A 22,704-nucleotide genomic window follows, 5' to 3' on the forward strand; every position below is an offset into this window, starting at 1 on the left:
CTATGATGAAACAACAGTAAATTGTAAAACAATTTGCTCACTACATTCTTTATTTGCCACTATATATATATATATGTGCACACACACACATATTTCACATGAGCTACCAGACTATCCAGTGCTGTTACATATTGCTGGTCACAATGTGCTTTGCATTGTTTTAACCTTCAAATGATGTCATCTCACTGACTAGGTAAACAGACCAACATTCACCCCCAACTCTTGATTGAAAGTGGGAGTGAAGCAACATGAAATGAAGTGTTTTGCTCAAGAACACAACACATCGCCTGGTCTGGGAATCAAACCCATGAACTAGCAATCATTAGTGCAACAGCCTAACTACCAGGCCATGCACCTTTACATAATTGTATATCTATCTCTCTCTATATATATATATTTATATGTACATATAAATTTCTACAGTCCTCTATGAATCCATAAGTAAAACAAAAGGCACTCATTTATTTGTCAATAGAGTAGGTATATCAATATTAATACAATACAGTATTATAGATTGATTTCAACTGATTTTATCAATCTGCTTCACACAAGAGAGAAGCCCTTTTGACAAGTACCAAGATTCGGCTTGCTGCCTTCTGACAAACTCTCATTTGTGAAATGTCATGTTAAAGTACCCACACTAGTGTTGTGTAAAAGCACCCAGTACACTCAGTAAAATAGTTGGCAGTTAGGCAGAGCATCCAGCCATAGAAATCATGCCAAAAGAGACATGGAGCCTAGGCAGCTCCAGTCAAACCGTCCAACCCATGCCAGCATGGAAAACAGATGTTAAATGAAGATGATGATGACATGTGTGCATAAACATTTGAATTTGTGAACATAAAATATGTATTCTAAGTAATAAGATACTTACTTTGCTCTTATATTTTTCATTTCCTAAACGAAATTTGACGTAGGGGTCACTGAAGCCATTGTCATCCATTGGCAACAGATTTTTTCCTTCAACCAACACAACAGTCACTACACTGCTCCAAATTTGCATCTTCATTTTACGAGCAGTTTCTGTTAGTTTAGTGCTTCTTCGATAGAACTACAAGAACAATGACAAAATTAAAAAAAACAGGTTAAATAATTCCGGGATAACATAAAAGAAGGTCAGTTTAGGAACTCAATTGCTTTATCATCTGTGTTGTGTTTTCATTGGTTAACAACTTGAATGTTAATTGATGGTAATGGTGAATCACCCCATCAACCTTTTTTTGTTCATATTGCATGAGTGTACTTAGTGATACAGGAAAGCGAAACAGATGGGAGTGAGACAGACAATTTTGCCAGTGCATTCACTGTCTAACAAACCTTTTAAAACCTTAGTTGACTTGATGCATATATTACACAATTTATTTACCATGCCCTTAATCGAGGAAATGATTAATAAGTGACACTACAAAGTGTGACTCACTACAAAATAAATATATATATTTCTCCTCATTTGAGTGATGGTGATTAATTGGAGATAGATAGTGATGAACATGCATAAAACTTTAGCAGAGTCTGAAGTGCCACAAGTAAATTCTCACAATTGTCACAAAATATTATATACCCTGTCTGACTAAGATTCTTTTAATGAAGTGTAATTAAAATGCCATTAAATGATACATTTTGAATTACAGACCGTTAAACCTTTTATTACTATATTTCTGTTGGCATAGCTACCTTTGTTTCAATTTTATTTTGAAAATAATTGAGAATTTGGTGAAATGATTTAGACATTATTAAGAGAGTGTTTGGAACATAAATTAGCATGAAATTTTAATGGAAGGCCACTTTAAAATAGTATGTTTGTAGACCACTTTAATATAGTACGTTTGTAGCCTAGAACCACTGGAAGTCTTAGATGGCTAATATCAAACTGGACAATGCTGAATATTATGAAACGTTTAAAAAATTTGCAGGTTTGCTCTTGTATCAGGTATTATGGATTAGGCAAGTTTTGATTTACAGTTAAAGCTGTTACATTTCTTTTTTAGAAGTGTAAGAAAGACTGAATATTACAAATTTTCATTGACTTTCAAGTATGTATGTAGAGAATACACTAGAAGGGCCTGCTGGTAACATATTTCACCAAGCTCCTTATTTACTTTCTTCTGTTTGAAAAGGGAATTCTTACCTGAAATATTATAGAACCATTAAACAGCCTATGTAAAATAAGAACATCTTTTCTCTTTGTTTTCATTTATTGACATAATCTCATATATCTTACTAAAGTTTTCATCTGCATTGCTCAAAAGACTTTCCAAACATTTATATTATTTACACATATTGCAATACTCCAATCTATTAACACTACTCTTATATATTTAAGTTCTTTGGTTAAGTTAAACAGAATTCATTACTTTCAATATTAACTTAACCAATACCAGAATAATACATTCAATTACATGACTGTCTATATAAGTGTTTATAAACCTTGACTGATAACTGGGTCATTGCTGAAGTCATTATAAAGTGTGTTAAAAATAAAAGTTAACCTTGCAGAGAAAACACCTCTCCTAAGTTGTTGGCATGACTAAATTTCTTATACATTGAGCAATTGAAGAAAAATAGTTCAGCTGAGAATTAAATCTTTGTTTATAAACTAATTTACATTGCATATGCTGCACATTATTTAAATAAGGTTAAACATAAAAGAAAAAAACTACTGAAATTTTGCCAAAACATTTACATGTAAAATTATTGAGTTTTCCTTGTATATTTAAACAAATAAATATTTAAATGTGTAAGAAACAACGAAAATTAGTTTTAGAGTAAGTGAATTAATGGCCAAAGATATTAATCTGAAAGAAAAAAAAAATTATGTTAATAAATTCTAACAATAAAGCAAAGATTTATAGACTGTTTCACTGAGCCAAGGTTCCTTTCTACCTTTGCCAGTCTGTATTCAGATGTGATTAGATCTTTGGCAGAAACCACAGATCTAATCAGTTAAAAAAGATCACGAAGGAAGTTGGATAAAGATTGGTTTGACAAGTAGCCAAGTTCAAGTCAAAGGAGTTCTGAATAAGAGCTTCTTTTTGAAAATTTTCACCATAATGAGAGAAATAAGAAAACTAGATAAAATAAAATAAATAAACTTTCAAGGGGTTTCTTTTGAATAATTTAGAAGAACATAATAATAATAATAATAATAATAATAATAATAATAATAATAATAATAATAATAATAACAACAACAATAATAATCTTTTCTACTCTCGGCATAAGGCCTGAAATTTTTGGGTAGGGTGTCAGTCGATTACATCGACCCCAGTACTCAATTGGTATTTAATTTATCGACCCCCAAAAGGATGAAAGGTAAAGTTGACCTCGGTGGAATTACATGTGATCTTCTTCTAGCACATTAACAGTCAACCTAGTGGTCTTCTTTATATATCCTTATATATACATATACAATAATCCCTTGAGATCTCAGATATTTTCTCTGAATCTCTCTGATTCTTTTAATGTGCTTGCTTCCTGGTAATAAATGGATATTAATTAATATTCAGTTTTTTTACCCTAATATATATATATATATATATATATATATAAAATATGTGAGTGCATATGTCGTGTGTGTATATGTGTAAGTATGTTTCTCTTTCCATGTGTCTTCATACTGATATTGCTTGACAGCAAGGATATTTGGTGATGTTCTTTAATTCAGTGCTTTCAACATACAAAAACCAGTAGAATAAATCCTTTTATTTGAAAATAAGGGTTGGTTTTAAGAGGGCTATCTAACTGTAGAATACTGGCTCAAGAAAACTCATCTAACTCATGCCAACAAGAAAAAATGGATGTGAAAATGAGGATAATAACAGAATGAGTTCATTTTTTTGTGTTTGGGTCTTGTTTTTACTGGCCAAAACAATTCATGAATTCGTCAATGTAAAGTGGTATATAGGTGAACTAATTTAGGAAAACAGGATATGATTATGTAATCAACACTGAACTGGTGACATTACACCAATAACAGAAACAAAATGTAATTATTATGAAAACCTAATGGTAATCTGAATAACAACAAAACAAACTAATAAAAAGGAGAACAATCCATGAACTGGTAAGTGAAAAGGCAACAACTATAATCAGAGCCTTAATAAACCCAATTTTATAAACTGGTCAAAGGAAACAATCACCACACACACTCTGACAAACAAAATCCTGTTTCAATGTAAATAAAAACAATTCTATATTTTTGAGATGAGTAACGAATATTATGAATACTGTTTATATTAGTCAGACTGATGTCATCTTGATTGTTGCTTTCACTACATTTTGGCTGCTGCATGCTGAAACATAGCAAAAGCAACAATCAACATGTGGTCACCAGTCTCAGAAATATAGACAGAAAACAAATAAAAACAGCCTGAAATACCAAAAGAAGACAGTTCAGTTGATGTTTGCAGTGACTTGAGATCTGAGCTGTAAGAAAAAAATTCAATATTGTCTAAGACACCATGTATTGAGTACGCTTTTCCTTTTTGACATTTGAATGAGTGTGTGTGCTTGAATTCAGGGGAAATGGTGACTGTACTAAACAGATTTATATTTTCCCTACTGAATGTTCCCATCATCTTCAACATTGAAACTTGAACATGTAATTGAGTTACTCATTTATTGTAGATGGACCATGAAAATTTGAAAACCAAAATAATCGCTACTAAATAATGAATAATTGCAGCAGTTTACTTTCCAGCAGACAGCAGACCTATCTGCTGTAACTCTGCCGAGCTTTATTATTATTTTTTTTTCACTATTTATTTAGCACGCCAAGCCTAAAGTAACTCTAAACTTCGGAAAAGTGAGAGACTGCTATAATTTGATGCAAGAATTTACATTGCATACATAATAATATGCTGCACAATCAAATAATGTTGCTGCGAACAATGTAATATTAAAAATAACATGCAATGGTTTCTATGTGAAATAACTAACATCAAAGTGGGAAAAATTTCCATCCAGGTGGTAGTAGGTAAATAGATTAGACACTAATTATTATGTTAAGTTATTAGTTTTCTTTTACTTTGTTACATGTGAGAGAGGTGATCTCAGGGAACTGAGGTTGGTATGCTTTTATTTTTGTGAATATTGGAAAACTATATAGCCAAACAGCAAGCACAAAAGTAGGATAAAGCAAATCAATGCCTGGAGTCTAATGCTTTGTAGTAAAAATATAAAATTCATTGAAACAGCATCTGATGAACATAAAGTATTTTTGTGATTTGATATCAGTGTAGCTCATGTGTCAGTTCAAAGTGGCAATTCTTTTGGGTGGACTATTTCTATATGTATATATATATATGTACAACACAAAGAGTGAAAGACTACCAGAATAATACCAGGATATTATTTCTTTATATAAAGAATAGTGCAGCAGGAGATTTGTTCGATAAGCATTAATTAATTGGTACTAAGGAAATTATGAAAACAAAAGACTAGGTGGTTACACATACACTTTGCATGTATTAAGTGGTACTTCTCTTAAGAATTGCTTTCTTCTGAATTATAAGAACGACCATCCAAGTATTAAGTTGCTTGACCTGTATTTGAAACACACAAATTTATAAAATGCTTTTGGATTAAACACAAAAACTGAAAGAAGGTATAACGAATTTACATACCAAATAAACAATATCAAATGCAAAAACAAATAAAAGATGTTTCATAATGATTCTAAATTTGATTTTTTGCTTCCAGAAGAATGAAATTATAAATAAACACAAAATTTATTAATTAGAGAAAATATGAGATAAGCATATTTTAATGATACATACATATGTGTGTGTGTATGTATATATACATATATATATAGATATATGTATATATACACACAAACACACACACGCATACATACATATACATATATAAACACATATGTATATAAATACATACATACATACATATATATATAAACACATGTATGTACATACGTACGTACATATATACATTATATTACATTTCATTACATATCCATTACGTCAATTTGTTTTAAGAAATAATAAAAATAGTAATTCAAAAATGAATGATGTGACTACAAATACATTTATTATTTTGATTGGAAATTTTTCTCCTAAATTGAACTACAAAATAATTTAATTCTCTTCATTAATTGTAAGACAGTATATTACATTGGCTTCATAGAAAGATTGCTATTATACAAAAATTTGTATGGGTAGAAAATGAAATTAAATGTCAATGATTTTTAACAATTATTTAATGAAAGATATCGCAACAGTTTTCAACTGGAATTTGAAAGTTCCTTTTAAAAACACTTACTCAGGCCTTTTATATTTTAGGCATATCAGTATAGTATTTTACACACACACACAATCAGTATATATGACCAATTCTCAGAGAACTGAGGGTCTAGTACTTTTAATCAGGATATGATTATGATGACCCTTGCAACCTACCAAAATAATTCACTAAATGACAAGGTGAGCTGTATGTATGTGTATGTATGTATGTGTATGTATGTATGTATGTGTATGTATGTGTATGCGTATCAATGACTACTGCAGCTCCAATAAGTCTGAGGAATTCCCAGCCTAATTTGCTAGTCACGTAAAACGTACCTGTGCCAGTGTCACTTAAAGGCACTATTGTCAGTGCCACGTTAAAAACATCCAGCATGCACTGTAAAGTAGTTGTCCTTAAGAAGGGCATCCAGTCATAGAAACAAAGCTAAATCAGACTGGAACCTGATGCAGCTCTCCTACTTGCCAGCTCTGGTCAAACTGCCTAACCCATGCCAGCATGAAAAAACGAACATTAAAGGATGATGATGATGATTATCCCTAGTAACAGTGTCCAAGCACAGCATAGATGAAAATGCATATTATTAGTGATGTCTCTAAAGAAGAATGAAGGGACACCAACAGGAATTAAACAATCTAAAGAGAGAGTTACAACCTGAAAGTGCTCAATGAATCCAGAGCCTACAGATGTAGTAACTACTAGTCACTGAGAGAAGTAAATGTTCTAGGATCTGGAAAAGTGTTAAAGCTTTGCCAGTAATATCATATCATACATATGTTGTTCTTGGCACTCCATCGCTTACGACGTCGAGAGTTCCAGTTGATCCGATCAACGGAACAGCCTGCTCATGAAATTAACGTGCAAGTGGCTGAACACTCCACTGACACGTGTACCCTTAACGTAGTTCTTGGGGATATTCAGTGTGACACAGTGTGACAAGGCTGACCCTTTGAATTACAGGCACAACAGGAAGTAAGAGTGAGAGAAAGTTGTGGTGGAAGAGTACAGCAGGGTTCGCCACCATCCCCTGCTGGAGCCTCGTGGAGCTTTAGGTGTTTTCGCTCAATAAACACTCACAACACCCGGTTTGGGAATCGAAACCACAATCCTATGACCGCGAGTCTGCTGCCCTAACCACTGGGCCATTGTGCCTCAAGCATATCATACATAGAAAAGGGCTAAATTAATACAGAGGTCACCAGAGAATCGTATGAATGGTACTGTACCAGGAGCTACAGCACATTGCATATATGGAGGCTTAGATGAAGACTGCAAAATTCTTCATATTCTTCACAAACTGTTCACTTCACTCCAAGATGAACGGCTATGTCAGAATAATGTGTACATAGGCACAGGCATTGCTGTAACAGTAAGAGGTTTGCTTCTCACCCACATGGTTCCAGGTTCAGTCCCACTGCATGGCACCTTGAGCAAGTGTCATTTATATCAGCCTCAGTCTGATCAAAGCCTTGTGAAAGGATTTAGTAGACAGAAACTGAAAGAAGCTCATTGTATATATATATATATTGTATATATCTGTGTGTGTGTGTGTGTGTTTGTGTGTGTGTTTATGTTGACAGTTGGTGTTGATGTGCTTATGTTCCTGTAACTTGGCAATTCAACAAAAAGAACCCAATAGAATAAGTATCAGGCTTTAAAAAAAATAAGTACTGGAGTTGATTCATTTGATTAAAATTCTTCATGGTGTTGCCCCAGCATGGCCGCATAGATCAAACTGACTTAATGATGAACACATAGATGAACTGACTTAAACAAATAGAAGTATAAAGATTAAAGATCCAGGAAAATTGCACTCTATAAAAAACTAAGTAACACTGATGTTTTACATGTATGCTTGATGTGGTAAATTCAAGCAAGTTGATTGAGACATTTATCATAGAATTTAACATGAGAGATATGCTTTGATTTGTTGCTTCTGCTAAAGAAAAAGCAAAATTGTTGATGCAAAAGAAAGGTTTGCATAAGCTGAGTCCTGTCTTGAAGTTTGAAAATGCATCAGATGAAGATCTTGACACTGATTTCAAAAGATTTCATGAACCAAAAGCTTGCTTGATCTTGATTTTTAATGCAAATACAGACCATGAAAGTATGGTTGGTATTTTCACTGAACAGCAACAAGCTATGCTTTTGTTGAGAGCTATCAGGAAAGTTACGACAGGGATAACTGGCTTAGTTGCAGCCAAGCATTTGCAGCATCATTTTTTGGTCCTTCAAAGTCTAGCTTTTACTATTATTGTGAAGCAGAAATACTGTCAAGAATAGAGCATATATCGAAAACAGAGAATATGTTCAACCCATTAGCATTTAAACTGGCCATATGAGACCAAAATATTTTACTAGTTTTATGTTCAAGCTGGGCAGATCCAGCCTCTCACACCTATCCTATGTCATTCTAAAAATAAATAATCACAAAATCAAAATGGCTAAGCTATAAGATAATACATGATTAATTCAAAACAATGTGAGGAAAATATGCATTACATTTGACAGAGTAATCTAAATGCTAAAAGGTTAATAAAGAAAATCTGGCTGAGTGATTGAATATTAATAAAGAAATGACTGATGTGTATTGCTATAGTGACTGTATTATTGTACACATGGTTTTGAATGTTCAAGCAGATAATGAAACTGATGAGGCTGACAGCCAAGATCAAGATGTAACTGAAAGACTTACTAGTGTTAATCAAGTTAATGAGAGATCTAATCAAAGAACTTGAATAAAGCAACTTTGTCCTTCCACCAGCAATTGACAAAGTGACTTTGTGACAGAAAAGTAACTTGTAACCACAGTTCGTCCATAAAATGGATAATTCAGCATGGGTAAGGGAATCAAAGTTGCTAGAAAATCTGTCTCACACACACACACACACACACACACAAATATCATTAAGGCGCCGAGCTGGCAGAAACGTCAGCACGCCGGGCAAAATGCTTAGCAGTATTTCGTCAGCCACTATGTTCTGAGTTCAAAATCCGCTGAGGTCAACTTTGCCTTTCATCCTTTTGGGGTCGATTAAATAAGTACCAGTTATGCACTGGGGTCGATATAATCGACTTAATTCGTTTGTCTGTCCTTGTTTGTCCCCTCTGTGTGTAGCCCCTTGTGGGTAGTAAAGAAATAACAAATATCATTTTGCATCTGCTTTCCATGCTGGCATGCGTTGGATTCTTTGACAGGATCTGACAGAGTCTACACCTGGCTCAAACATCTTTTTTGGTATGGTTTCTATGGTTGGATGCCCTTCCTAACATCAACCACTTTACAGCATGTACTAGAGTGCATTTTCTCATGATATCAACAAAAGAGAAGTTGTTATGGCTCTTGGCAAGACTAAAGGGTCCCCTGAATCCTGAATTGTCTCTGCTCAATTCACCAACCACTAGGTGCTTTTACCATGGCACCAGTACTAATGAGGTCACCTCCTGATACACAAGACTAAAGAACTCCTGCAAATGAAAGGGAGGAAAGGAAACAGAATGGTGACGCTATGTGAGATGTTGAGAAAAAGTTAAATTATGATGGAACGAATAGATAACTGTGAGGGGGTGGTTGTGAAGAAAATAACAGAGGAGATAGTGTTGGGAAGGGGAGGAATTTTGGCAGGAGTTAATGAGAAAGACAGTGATATGGTTTATGGGGTGGGTTGAGTAAGAAGTATGCACTACTTTATCTAAGAAGATAGAGATGGTGGGGACAAGTGTGTGTGTGTGAGAGATATGATATATGTGGTCTGATCAATAAGTATCCGGACTGCTGCCATACTAATGAAGGTAAAGCTTGCAGAGTGAAGCTGCTTGCAACAGGTTGACCTTGAACTCTGCTGTGCATGCACACTGAGTTTTAACATTTTAGTTCACTTTCGCTGTTTACAGCAGTGCTTGGAAGGAACGTGATCATCACATTGACTATGACAGAGAAAGTTGAGTAGTGAATCTGCATCAAATTTTGCCAAAAGTTTGGCGATACCTGCTCAGAGGCCTAAGCAAAGTTTTCAAAAAGTTTTCATCATTCTCAACACAGTCAAGATCTTGTGCAACTGAAACCCAAGTGTTTTTTGGTCGCAGTTTGGGCACTAATTTGGCAGACATGCATTAAATACACAAATCTTCAGTGTTAATGGACTGAACTGAACCGTAACTAATCTGCACATCCTCTGATAACGCATGGATGGTGATTCGATGATTTCCCCTCACTGCTGCATGCACATCTGCAATGTTTTTCTCAGTTCTACTGGTTGCAGGTCTTCCAGAACGTTCGTCAATATCGACATTTTTTCGGCCATCTTGGAAACTACTCATGCACTTGTGTGCGGCTCATACACTCCTCTCCATACACTTTCTGTAACTTGCGTAGGCCTCTGATAAGGTATTGCCATGACAACTTTCTCTGTCATGGTCAAAGTGATGATCACATGCTACACACGTTCCTTCCAAGCTCTGCTGTAAACAGCAGAAGTGAGTTAGAACAATTGAGTCTAAGGCCAATCTGTGCCAAACAGCTTCACTTTGTGTGCTTTAGCTTCGTTATTATGGCAACAGTCTGGATACTTATCGAACAGACCTCTTATATATATATCATATATAACACACACTGATCAGGTACAACCCTTTCAAGGAGATTCAAAAGACTCATAGGCAAATCAGCTGAGGGTTGGTCTTAATAAAGACAAGCTGTCATATTTTCCAGTTTAAGTTTCTTGACATACCTCTACAAATAAGATTCCATGTAGTTTCTTATTTGGTCAGATTTTGTCTGCTAAATAATGACTGAAAATGTTGAGTGAGAGCCTCTTAAGACTATTACTGATACTCCCGTGAAAAGAGAATTTTTTTTTCTCTGATATCCCTTAAGAGTTCAATCCCAAACCTTAGAAATTTTATGGGGTGATCATAAATTATAATAAAAAAATTATCACTGTTTTCATACTTCTGCTGCTCCTATTCGTTTGCTGTGTCATCACTGGTGAGGTGTAATGGAAGTTTCAATGCATTACTAGCTGGTTTACTTCCAGGCAGTAGAGTGACAATGATGTCTAAAGATCTATCACAGCAATTTTCCCATGTTTCCTTACTTCAGGTAAAGAAGTAGGTTTATCAGGAAGATTTCTCCTCCTCTTCCAGGCACATAAAGAATATTAGACATAGACAACATACACAAAAATAGCTGAATATAGGTATATATATATATATATATATATATATATATATATATATATATACAACACACAATACCAAAATAAAGACAGCCTTTATCATGAAGATATCTGCAGTGTAGTTATCAAAAACCAAAGAGTATAACAATATTTTGTTTTAATATGTCTACTTTGTATTATCATATTAATTTGAACAAACATATTTTATGCGTGTGGCTAGCACTTGATGTATACATGTCAGCAACATCATCTTCTTCCTACTTACACACACAATATCTTTTTTTTTGTATACAATATCTTTTTCTGTGTGAACAATTTCATTAAAAAATCAATTTCTCTTTCACTTTCTCTTTCCTTACCCGTGTCATTTTTCTCCCTCCCCACCCCCTCTCTCTCTCTCTCTCTCTCTCTCTGTCATATCTCTTATTTTGACAATCAATCTGTGATCATCTGTCTTTGTTTGTCTTCCTGATCTCAATGATAATTCAGCCAACTGAGCTGTATGCACACTTGCACACATAAGAAGGACATCTAGCTGTAGAAACCATATCAAAGTGGACATTAGTGCATGACACAAACCTACGACTTGTCAGACCCTGTCAAACCATCTAACCCATGCCAGCATGGAAACTGGGTGTTAAATTATGATGTTGATGATGATACATAATACTGATACACATACACAAAAACATACATCATTTGTTAAACCAAGCAGCAGCAGTGACTACAGCTTCTAGTTTGATGCGAAGATGGCATAGGGGTTAGTTCAGAGAAGCAGCCTGCTATAGTAGTGCGGTTGAGGAGAGAGAGAGCTATCCAATGGTAGCTTAGTTGTTCGAGAATGTTAATGGATAAATGTTTCATAATTGTATGCAGTGTGTGTGGGTGCATTATTTTTCAAGGCTTTCTTCAATGCTTGCAATTCTGTCAAAAAAATTAATATAAATAATGCATATATATATATATATATATATATATATATATATATATATATATATGCATATAAATCCATATCCTTCTTCTGACAAGTCTTTTTGTATGGATATGACAGAAGTAGCTTTACAACAACTCATTTCCAGTAGTTACTAGCGTTAATAGTTCTCATCTGATTACATTAGCTTTGTATAATAAAAGAAAATTGGTAAAATTATCAAGCTTTAGTAACATTCCAGCAGCAAATGTTATTCTACTATTTAGATTAAGTCAGCTTGGCACTAATCAATACCACCTCACCGTTATAAATACTACTAAGATTAGTGAAAGTAAGCTACACATTTTATATTTATTATTGTTTTGCTGCAATATGCTCCAAGACAATTTATTATCTGACACCTATATTTTTTCTTCTTAAGCTATTCTGCTGGCAACAGAACTTCAGTTAGACATTGTAAATATAGTGTGCATCTGTTTGGCAAGGTTTTAATTACTCTACACTTTTCTTAATCTTTAGCCCCATTTTTCATTACTAGCCTGAGTTGACTGAATCAAGACAGACTTATTCCATTACTAGATGCATCTGAGTTTAAAATGATAATTTTAAACATAGGTCACAATATTAAATTTAAGGCCACAGTATTGATGTTACAGCAAGAAATTATTTATCAATGAAAAAATGTAGAAGAAAAATAAAGTCAGGAGCTTAAGTATTTTAATTTTTAATAATGGTTTCTTATTGAATAAAGCCTGAAGACTCTTTTAGTTGTTGTTTAGTGTTAGGTCAACCTAGTTCAAGCAGATCACTGATTAATGCTTTTTTTAACAAATTTCTCTTGAAACACATTGCCTTTGTTTTAATTAATTTTGAAAATAATGAAGAATTTAGTAAATTAAATGTCAACATTAAGCTGGTGTTTGGTACATAAATTAACATGGAATTTTAATGGAAGGTTTTAATTTAGATCACATTAAGACAAGACACTTGTATCTTAGTAACAGGGGGTGGTTTCATATAAATTGGTATTTAAAGAGTTAAAAGTATTCCTATCATATCAGTCTGGGTTTTGTTTCTTCAGACATCATCTATCTAGATTAATCTATCCTTCTTTTTCTTAAAATGATAGGGTGTGATAAGAAGGATATGTACCTACTACTTCTAACTGACTGAGTGATCATGTAAAAGTCCCTTATTGGTTCATGAATTCTAAAGAAGTTTGCGAAAGTGAAGTGGGAAGTTGTATTACCATAACCAAAATAAATATGCTTACAAATATCCAATTGACAATACAAAATCAGGCTACTTACTCTTTTCAGTAGAAACATCATGGCATATTTTGGAATCCACTATACTTCAACAATTATAACAACATTCCCAAAATGCAATAATATAGTAATGGTACATGTAATGTAAAAATGTTCTAAACATGTGACTAATTGGGTTTTCTAATTAGGTTTACCTTTGACATTTACTTTAGCACACAACTGCAGTAATTATCAAATTATATCAGTCATTGAGCTGACGACCACATTGTCACACAAAACTATGCAACAATTGTTTCTTAATATAGACACAAGGTTTCTGATTTATAAAGAAAAGGAAATGAGGTGTGAAACAAAATAACATTCAGCAGGTGACATAATGAAATATAATGAGACAGTATATCATAAATAGGATTTGTAGTACAATATCATACATTATGGTGACTCATAAAGAAAGCCACAAGGCTTTATAGAGTATCAACATCATCATCGTCATTTTAATGTCCACTTTTCATGCTTGCATGGGCCAGGCAGAATTCACTGAGGTATATTTTCTATGGCTGCATGTCCTTCCTATTGCTAAACCTCATGTTTCTAAGCAAGGTAATATTTTTCCTGTAGCCGGACATGTTTATGCGGGAGACTGGAAATGAAAAACACCACATGCATGTTGGTAACCCTCTTTTTACAACCATCATGCAATGTCAAAGACAAGGTGCACACACACACACACACACATACATATACAATGGGCATCTTCCAGTTTCTGTTTACTGAATCCACTCACAAGGCATTGGGTAGACTAGAGCCACAGAGGAAAACACTTGTCCAAGATGCCATGCAGTAGGATTAAATCCAAAATCATGCAGTCAGGTGGTTAACTTCTCAATCACGCTGCTACACCTGCACCTATGTATGTATGTACACATGCACATCCACACATACATATGATAAGTTGCTGATGCATTTCTTTTTACCAAATTCCACTCACGAGGTATTGGTCAATCTGTGACTGTAGAAGACATTTGCTTAATGTGCCATGCAGCAGGAATGAACCCGGACTCATGTGCTTGCAAGCAAAATTTGTAATCTCACAGCCATACCTGTGTCTGAATAGACACACATGCCCCCACCCCCACCTGTTGTATGAAGAGATGCCAATGCATATGAATGAAGATGATTGCATCAAGAGGTGCCGATCCCTGATTGTGGAGGGAACACGTGGAAGGGGTAGACCCAGGAAGATGTGGGACGAAGTGGTGAGAAAGGATCTACAGACGTTGGAACTCAGAGAGGAGATGACAGGGGACTGAGACTCCTGGCAGTTTGCTGTGCTTGAAGACATGTAAAGCTAAGTAAAAACACAGTTGTCCTCGCATACAGGCTTGTCTCCTGTAACCCCTGCCACCTGAGCATCCCTAATCTTGTGGACTCATAGGTGCTGGTGCCACATAAAAAGCACCCATGCCGGTGCTGCACAAAAGCACCCAGTATACTCTGTAAAGTGGTTGGCATTAGGAAGGGTATCCAGCTGTAGAAACTATACTAAAACAGACAGGGAGCTTGAACAGCCCTTCAGCTGGTCAGCTCCTGTCAAACCATCCAACCCATTCCAGCATGGAAAATGGACACTAAATGATGAGGATATATGATGATATATATATATATGTGTGGGTATGTGTTATTTCTTTACTACCCAAAAGGGGGCTACACACAGAGGGGACAAACAAGGACAGACAAACGGATTAAGTTGACTATATCGACCCCAGTGCATAACTGGTACTTATTTAATCGACCCCGAGAGGATGAAAGGCAAAGTTGACCTCGGCGGAATTTGAACTCAGAACGTAGCGGCAGATGAAATACCGCCAAGCATTTCGCCTGGCGTGCTAACATTTCTGCCAGCTCACCGCCATAAGTGTGGGTATGTGTATGTGTTTATCTATGTCTGTGTATGCAATTATGTTTGACACAACAGTATCGGTTAAAACAAGACGCATGTTGTGTAAAAATGGTTGATAATCATTTGACAAAATATAATACCAGATAGATATAGGTATTGTGGGTTGATATGATTAACTAAAAATCCTATAAACAATTTTTTAGCATGGCTGCGGTTAAATGGCCAAACCAAATAAAAAGAGTGTCGTCGTTGTTGTCGTCGTCATCAGCCATTTTCCATGTTGGCATAAGTTAGACAGTTTGAAAGGATCTGACAAGCTAGAACACTGTGCCAAGCTCCAATACCAACATCAGCTTTGGCATGTTTTCAACAGCTGCATGTGCTTCCTAATGCAATCACCTTTCAGTGCGTACTGGGTTCTTTGTCTTGTGTAACCAGCACTTGTGAGGTTGTGAAGTAAGAAGCAAGACAGACAAAAGAAGAGTAAAGAGAAAACACCGCCCCATGACTAAGAGAGAGAGAGAGAGAGAGAGAGAGTGTGTGTGTGTGTGTGTGTGTGTGTGTGTGTGTGTGTGAGAGAGAGAGAGAAAGAGAGAGAGATTATTGGGAAGTTTCTTAAGTTTTGTGGCTGGAATCCATGCAACAGAAATGCATGTTCATCTAATAAAATTTGGTTGCTAACTTGAATTAGACTACAAACAGGCTCCATGCTATCTACATGTGTTTGTATGTATTAGAACAGCTATGCAATTTATACTATGCTGCCAAATTATAGCAACATGCTTGCATGAAATTCTGCAAATTTGTTATTGATGCACTTTTGTGTAACTTATTTATAAATACTTTGATGTTATAAATAACTGCTTGTCCATCTTTTATTTTATCTTTATTTTCATTAGCTCTACCAGTGTGTTTCCCATAGTCAGCTTTTGTTTACCTGAATTATGTCTCCCATGATTTAATGTTGGAATTTAGGAATTCAACCACTAATCTACACTCTTTGATGTGCTTGTATGCATTGCATGAGTCCATATATGCATGTGTGTGTGTGTGTGTGTGTATGTGTGTGTGTATTTGAGACATATTTGAACCTGTAAGAAACACATTCACTGTATTTTGTCATGGAGAAATTTTCTGTAATGGGTTCAAATATGACTGAAGCATATTTAAATTAGTAGCAAGTTTACACACACACACACACACACACACACACACACACAAGCACACACACACACACACACACACAAATATCTGAAAGTTTGAAAACATAGCTGAAGTGCAAAGACAATTCAGGAGGGAGTTTCAAAACAAATCCATTAACATGACAGAATTAGACATAAGTTTGAAGCAGATGGAAGTGTTCAGAATGTCCGCAAGAAATGTTCCAGAAGACTGCAGACACTGATAAGCCCCACAAAGCAAGAAAGGGAGTTAAAAGCATATTGTTGGGGTTCAAGAAAATGTGTGCAACAAGTGCATCATGAGATAGAAATTTCAAAATCATGTATCCACCACCATTTTGAAATATTGTCATTGGACAATTACATTCCAAGAATAAGCCATACTCGCAATGAAGATGATCCAGACTGAAAAGCTGAGTTTTGTGAGTGGTACTGTGAAAGATGTATAGAATATGCAAACTTTCCAATAAAGGCTGTTTGGAGAGATGAGGCTACATTTATATTAAATGGCTCAATTGTTTACCACAATTGCACCTACTGGGGACCAGAGAATACATACATTAAGAAGGAACATTCTGTTAATTTACCAAGAGTTACAGTATGGTGCAGCTTATTAAAAGGATTAATTGGACCATTCTTTTTGACAGTACCTATGACTGATCCCTTTTACTTGAACTTGCTGCTAGAACCTGTCATACCCAGGAGTCTTATTTCCAGCAAGATAGGGCACACCCATACTACCATTGTAATGTAAGTCTCTACTTTGATAAAATTTTTCCAAACAAGTGGAATGAATGAAGTGGTTCAGTAGAATAACCTCTGCTTTTATCAGATCTCACACCACTAAATTTTTTTCTTTATGGGGATACTTAAAGTTAATGGTACAAAACCAACAATAGTCAACATATTGAGGACACCCAGTGTACAAGAATGCACACACATACTGAATGAAATGTTTCTTGGTGCATGTGATTCTATTGCTTTGCATTATCAGCAATGCCTGGACCACAACAGTCAATAGTTTGAAAACAGATGTTCATAAAAATATTGAATCCTGTGTGTAGATTCTATTAAATTTTGAAAATGAAATGTAGTCTAATATAAACACAGGCTTTATAATCATGCAATGTGTGTATAGATATTTTTTAGGAAACCTTGTATAAAGCTCTTATATAAGCAAATACTCATTTCATGCAAGCATGAAAACTACCCAAAATACACATGCACACACACACACACAGGGCTTCCATGAAATTTCCATCAACCAAATTTCACACACAAAGACACTGATCAGTATCAGACTATAGTAGAAGGCATCTGTCCAATGGGCTGCCCAGGAGTGGGTTAGAACTTAAAATCATATGGTTGCTAAGCAAACTTTATAACCATACAGCCATAATAATAGTTTCTAATACAGTTACAAAGCCAGAAATTTGCGAGAAGAGATAGTTGATCATATTGACCACAGTACTCAACTGATACTTATTTTACTGCCCTTAAAAGGATAAAAGGTAAAGGTGACCGTAACAAGGTTTGAACACAGATGGTGAAGAGGCATAATTAAATACCACAAGACATTTAGTTCAACATTCTAACAATGATACCAATCTATTACCCTAACAATAATGACAAGAATATATTTGCAGAATAAAAAAGATCCTAAAATCCAAACTGAATGCAGGAAACATCATCCAAGCAATCAACTCCAGCGAAGCATTGCAAATAAGGAATGGGGCAAGAATTATTGAATGGGGAAAAGATGAGCTAAAGGACATTAACAGGGAAGTAAAGACCTTAATTGATTGGAAGTGTTATCATGTACATTGTTTTGTCTTCGTAGAAAAGATATTCTGCTCAATACCACAGATTTCCTTGTCAGTTGCTTGACCGTAGCCAGTTGAGCATGTCCCTTAGTGGCTGATGATATGGGCATTTCTGATCATGAGCAGAAGTAGTGGGAGAGCATCATAGCCATGTCTTGAGAGGAATTCTTTGGAGTTTGGATAATTCACCTTTGGAAACATGGGTGTTTTGTTTAACATCCTTAAACAACCCTTATTCAGGGACCTTTTGAACTGGATGGGCTACTCAACCTAAAGAAAATTCTAAATGGGCCCCACCTGCAAGGTCATGCACAGTTTATCTTAATATAAAATCACCATGTCGCGCACATATGGTTGTGATGCATGTGCCTGATGTACCCTTATCAGACGGGTAGTCATGATGGGTATACTGGGCTTCATATATTTTACCCCAATGTCACTTTGATGGCATGCACTGCTCTCTCACTCAATAATAATAATAATAATAACGACAAGAACAACATGATAATCTTCTTTTTAGGATTATGAGACACTGGGATTCTCAGGAGAGGAGAATACAATTTTTGACATTCATGGCATTCTCAGAAGTATATTAACAATGTAACTCAACACTATAAACTAATGCAATATTTATTAATTATAACATTCCCTTCATACATACTCTCCCTAGGGTAATTACGAGTATTTGAACTATGAAACTGAAAGTTTACTGTTCGTGAGCAGTTATACAATACAGTACATGAGATGAGATATAAATCACTAACTCTGTGGCACATAAGTCAAGGTTAACAGTAATCGGTTAACTTATTGACTTACTTTTTCTGTAAACTATTGTTAGAATTTATTCTCAGATTCAAACAGCAATGTTGGAAGAAAAATTTTACTAACTGAAGTAGGCACATAATGACCACAGAATCTTTAATGGCTTATCAAATGCTGCATGATTTGAGCAGTATCTTATTTATGCATATTGCAAGAAATTTTCTTCTCAAGAAACTAATTGATGTTACATAATTGTGTGTGAGTTTAAAAACAGAGATAGAAAGTGTGTGCGTTTCATTGGTTTGTATGTGTGTGTACATGTGCATGTAAGTGTGTGTGAGGTTGGTTGCATATTTATGTTCTATTTAGTATGTGTAAATTATTTTATCTATTACATTGAAATCTGCATCTGTGATATAACATGACATGTCATTAAATAAATGAGACAAATATACAAGTGGTTCCTTTAATTAAGACATTTAAATTTCATGATAAAATATGACAGTTTTACAGTTAACTTCTGCAAGGGAATCACAAAACAAGAAACGATCAAATATTCAAGTGAGTTGTCAAGGAATCTTCAAGGATTTTTAAGAAATAGAGTGTATGCTGAAAACAATGGCTGACATATCACTGATAAGCAATAAAAAAATTGTGAAATTTGCTTTTATGGAAGGTTAGAGGAAGGAGCAAGCTGAATGAATAAATGAGTGAATTAATAAGTGTGAATGAAGAGGAGGTTAGTGACAGAGAACTACAGTGAGCTGAGGATAAATGCACACAGACAATAATGGGGTACAAGACTACCTTGGATTCAGTGCTGTCCTTTGAATCCTTCATTACAATCTGCCAGGATGAAAAAATAAAAATGAAAATAAAAACAAAAATTTAAATTTAAAAAAAAAACAACAAAGAAGGTCTGTAACTGTTTGATTCTGCTTGTATGTATATTTTATTTTTGCCATGAAGCTAAATATAATCCCATACAAAACAAAAAAAAAAACAGAAAAATCAAAATAAATTTCTTACAGAAATGATTTCTGGAAATCAGTATAAGATTTGCAAACAAAAGAAAAAAAAAAAGAATTTTTGGGGGTAGATTTTCTCTTCAGATTTTCAAACAAAGTGGGGGAAAAATAGACTATATCCATCCATCCATTCACCTACCCCACCCCCACATACATACAGGTGCAGGCATGGCTATGTGGTAAGAAGCTTGCTTCCCAACCACATGGTTCCAGGTTTAGTCCCACTGTGTGACATCTTGGGTAAGTATCTTCTGTTATAATTTTGAGCCAACCAAAGCCTTGTGAGATGGAAATTGAAAGAAGCCTGTTATGTATGTATGTATATACATGGCACCTTATTCAAGGAACCATGTAGTTGGTAAGCAAGCTACTTACCACATAGCCATGCGTATAGCTCTTATATAAATACTGTACATATTGATTTCAAATTTTGGCACAAGGCCAGCAAGTTCAGGGAAGTGGGTTAGTCAAATACATCAACCCCAGTGTTCAACTGGTACTTATTTTATCAACACCAAAAGGATGAAAGGCAAAGTCAACCTTGGCAGAATTTGAACTGGGAACATGAAGATGGACAAAATGCTGCCAAGCATTTTGCTTATTATGCTAACAATTTTGCCAGCTTAAATATTGTGTATATTAAATGATATTTATCTCTCACTGGATGGAGTACATTTTTTGTGGATCCTGCTTATAATGGAACATTCAACAGTAAATGTATATGTGTATTTGTTTGTGCTTGGTCCTCACCACTTGATAACCAGTGTTGGTTTGTTTACATCTCCATAATTTAGCTGAATTTGCAATGATAGAATAAATATCAGACTAATAAATAAGTACCAAGTATTGGGACTAATTTGTTTAACTAGACCTTTCAAAGTGATGCCCCAGCAAGGCCACAGTCCAATGACGGAAATAAATGAGAGGATAAAGAATAGAAGGTCCTTTGAAGAATATTAATATTGTAATTTTTTTACATCTGTGTGGGTGTTTCTGCATGTATATTCACACATAACTGAAACAACATGGAAAATGCTTGGTAAACATTTATTATTTAATAAAAGTAACATTCATTTTTGCATATGCAAAATCTCTTTCCCTTGTCTATCATATTTCCAAGCTGCAGACAATAATACTGTCTAGCAGAATGTGCTATTTACTCACCCCCATCAACTTTGCTTGTTCTATACTTATGTTGCTATGGTATTAAGTAGCTAAGATACAGTTACGTCTAGAACCTATGTTTATGGCAGTATTTTTCAGGAAATTTTAAAATTATATGATCTATTTTCTGATTGTGGTGAAAAAGGAATAATCCTGGAATCATGATGGTGCCAAAGTTTACATTAACAAAAGACAATTACTTACATTTTCTTTATCTGTTTGAGTCTTAGGGGTGAGAGTCAATTGTAATATAAGGTAGCCCATATAAGTTGATTTTCCTTTTTCAGATAACATAACTTTCATTTCCTCAGTCCTGAAAAAAAGAAAAAAGCAGAAAATGAAACTTTTAAGATGATTTTTGTCATAAGTTTAATATAACATGATTTAGATGGGTCAGTATCTTTATTAGATTTTGTTTTAGTATTTTAGTTTGCAAAATTGTTTGTGTTGAACAGATTTTGCTGTAGCCTGGAAGGGTTATTATGCCAATAATAAACACATGCACTGGTTCTATTACACTTCTTTTACTCTTTTACTTGTTTCAGTCATTTGACTGCGGCCATGCTGGAGCACCGCCTTTAGTCGAGCAAATCGACCCCAGGACTTATTCTTTGTAAGCCTAGTACTTATTCTATCGGTTTCTTTTGCCGAACTGCTAAATTACAGGGATGTAAACACACCACCATCGGTTGTCAAGCGATATTGAGGGGAAAAACACAGACACACACATATATATATGAGAGAATTTACGAAAAAAAAACAACAACAGACGAGGACAGGTGGTGTAAACAACAAAAGGATGTATTAGTTTAACGCTCGGGAATATAGAAAGTCTTTAACGTTTCGAGCTACGCTCTTCAACAGAAAGAATACGGAGAAAACAAGGAGAAAAACACGGAGAAAAAAAAATTGAATGGTTTGGTCAGCGATCTATCATGGCGTCTGATATATACATATACATATATACGATGGGCTTCTTTCAGTTTCTGTCTACCAAATCCACTCACAAGGCTTTGGTCGGCCTGAGGCTATAGGAGAAGACACTTGCCCAAGGTGCCACGCAGTGGGACGGAACCCGGAACAATGTGGTTGGTAAGCAAGCTACTTACCACACAGCCACTCCTGCGCCTATATTACTATTATTAATCAATTAGTTAATATTTAATCATTTCAGTGCCACATAAAAAGAACCTATGCCAGTGTCACATGAAA

At 34.9% G+C, this 22,704-nt stretch overlaps 1 protein-coding gene across 5 annotated transcripts in view; it reads right to left on the reverse strand.

Annotated features, from left to right (window-relative positions):
* Positions 1–22,704, reverse strand: part of LOC106868836 (multiple C2 and transmembrane domain-containing protein 1) — a 288,695-nt gene that overhangs the window by 22,359 nt on the left and 243,632 nt on the right. For 4 of the 5 annotated variants that reach the window (XM_052967390.1, XM_014914262.2, XM_052967389.1 and 1 more), the window contains 3 exons: positions 21,697–21,805; positions 20,108–20,146; positions 875–1,051 (listed from right to left, as the gene is read on the reverse strand). In XM_052967390.1, the coding sequence (XP_052823350.1) occupies positions 875–1,051; positions 20,108–20,146; positions 21,697–21,805 (325 nt within the window). The remainder of the gene's footprint in view (positions 1–874; positions 1,052–20,107; positions 20,147–21,696; positions 21,806–22,704) is intronic. The other variant, XM_052967388.1, reaches the window with a different exon arrangement.

Source organism: Octopus bimaculoides, chromosome 4 (genome assembly GCF_001194135.2).
Source record: "Octopus bimaculoides isolate UCB-OBI-ISO-001 chromosome 4, ASM119413v2, whole genome shotgun sequence".
In the NCBI taxonomy this organism is placed as follows: domain Eukaryota; kingdom Metazoa; phylum Mollusca; class Cephalopoda; order Octopoda; family Octopodidae; genus Octopus; species Octopus bimaculoides.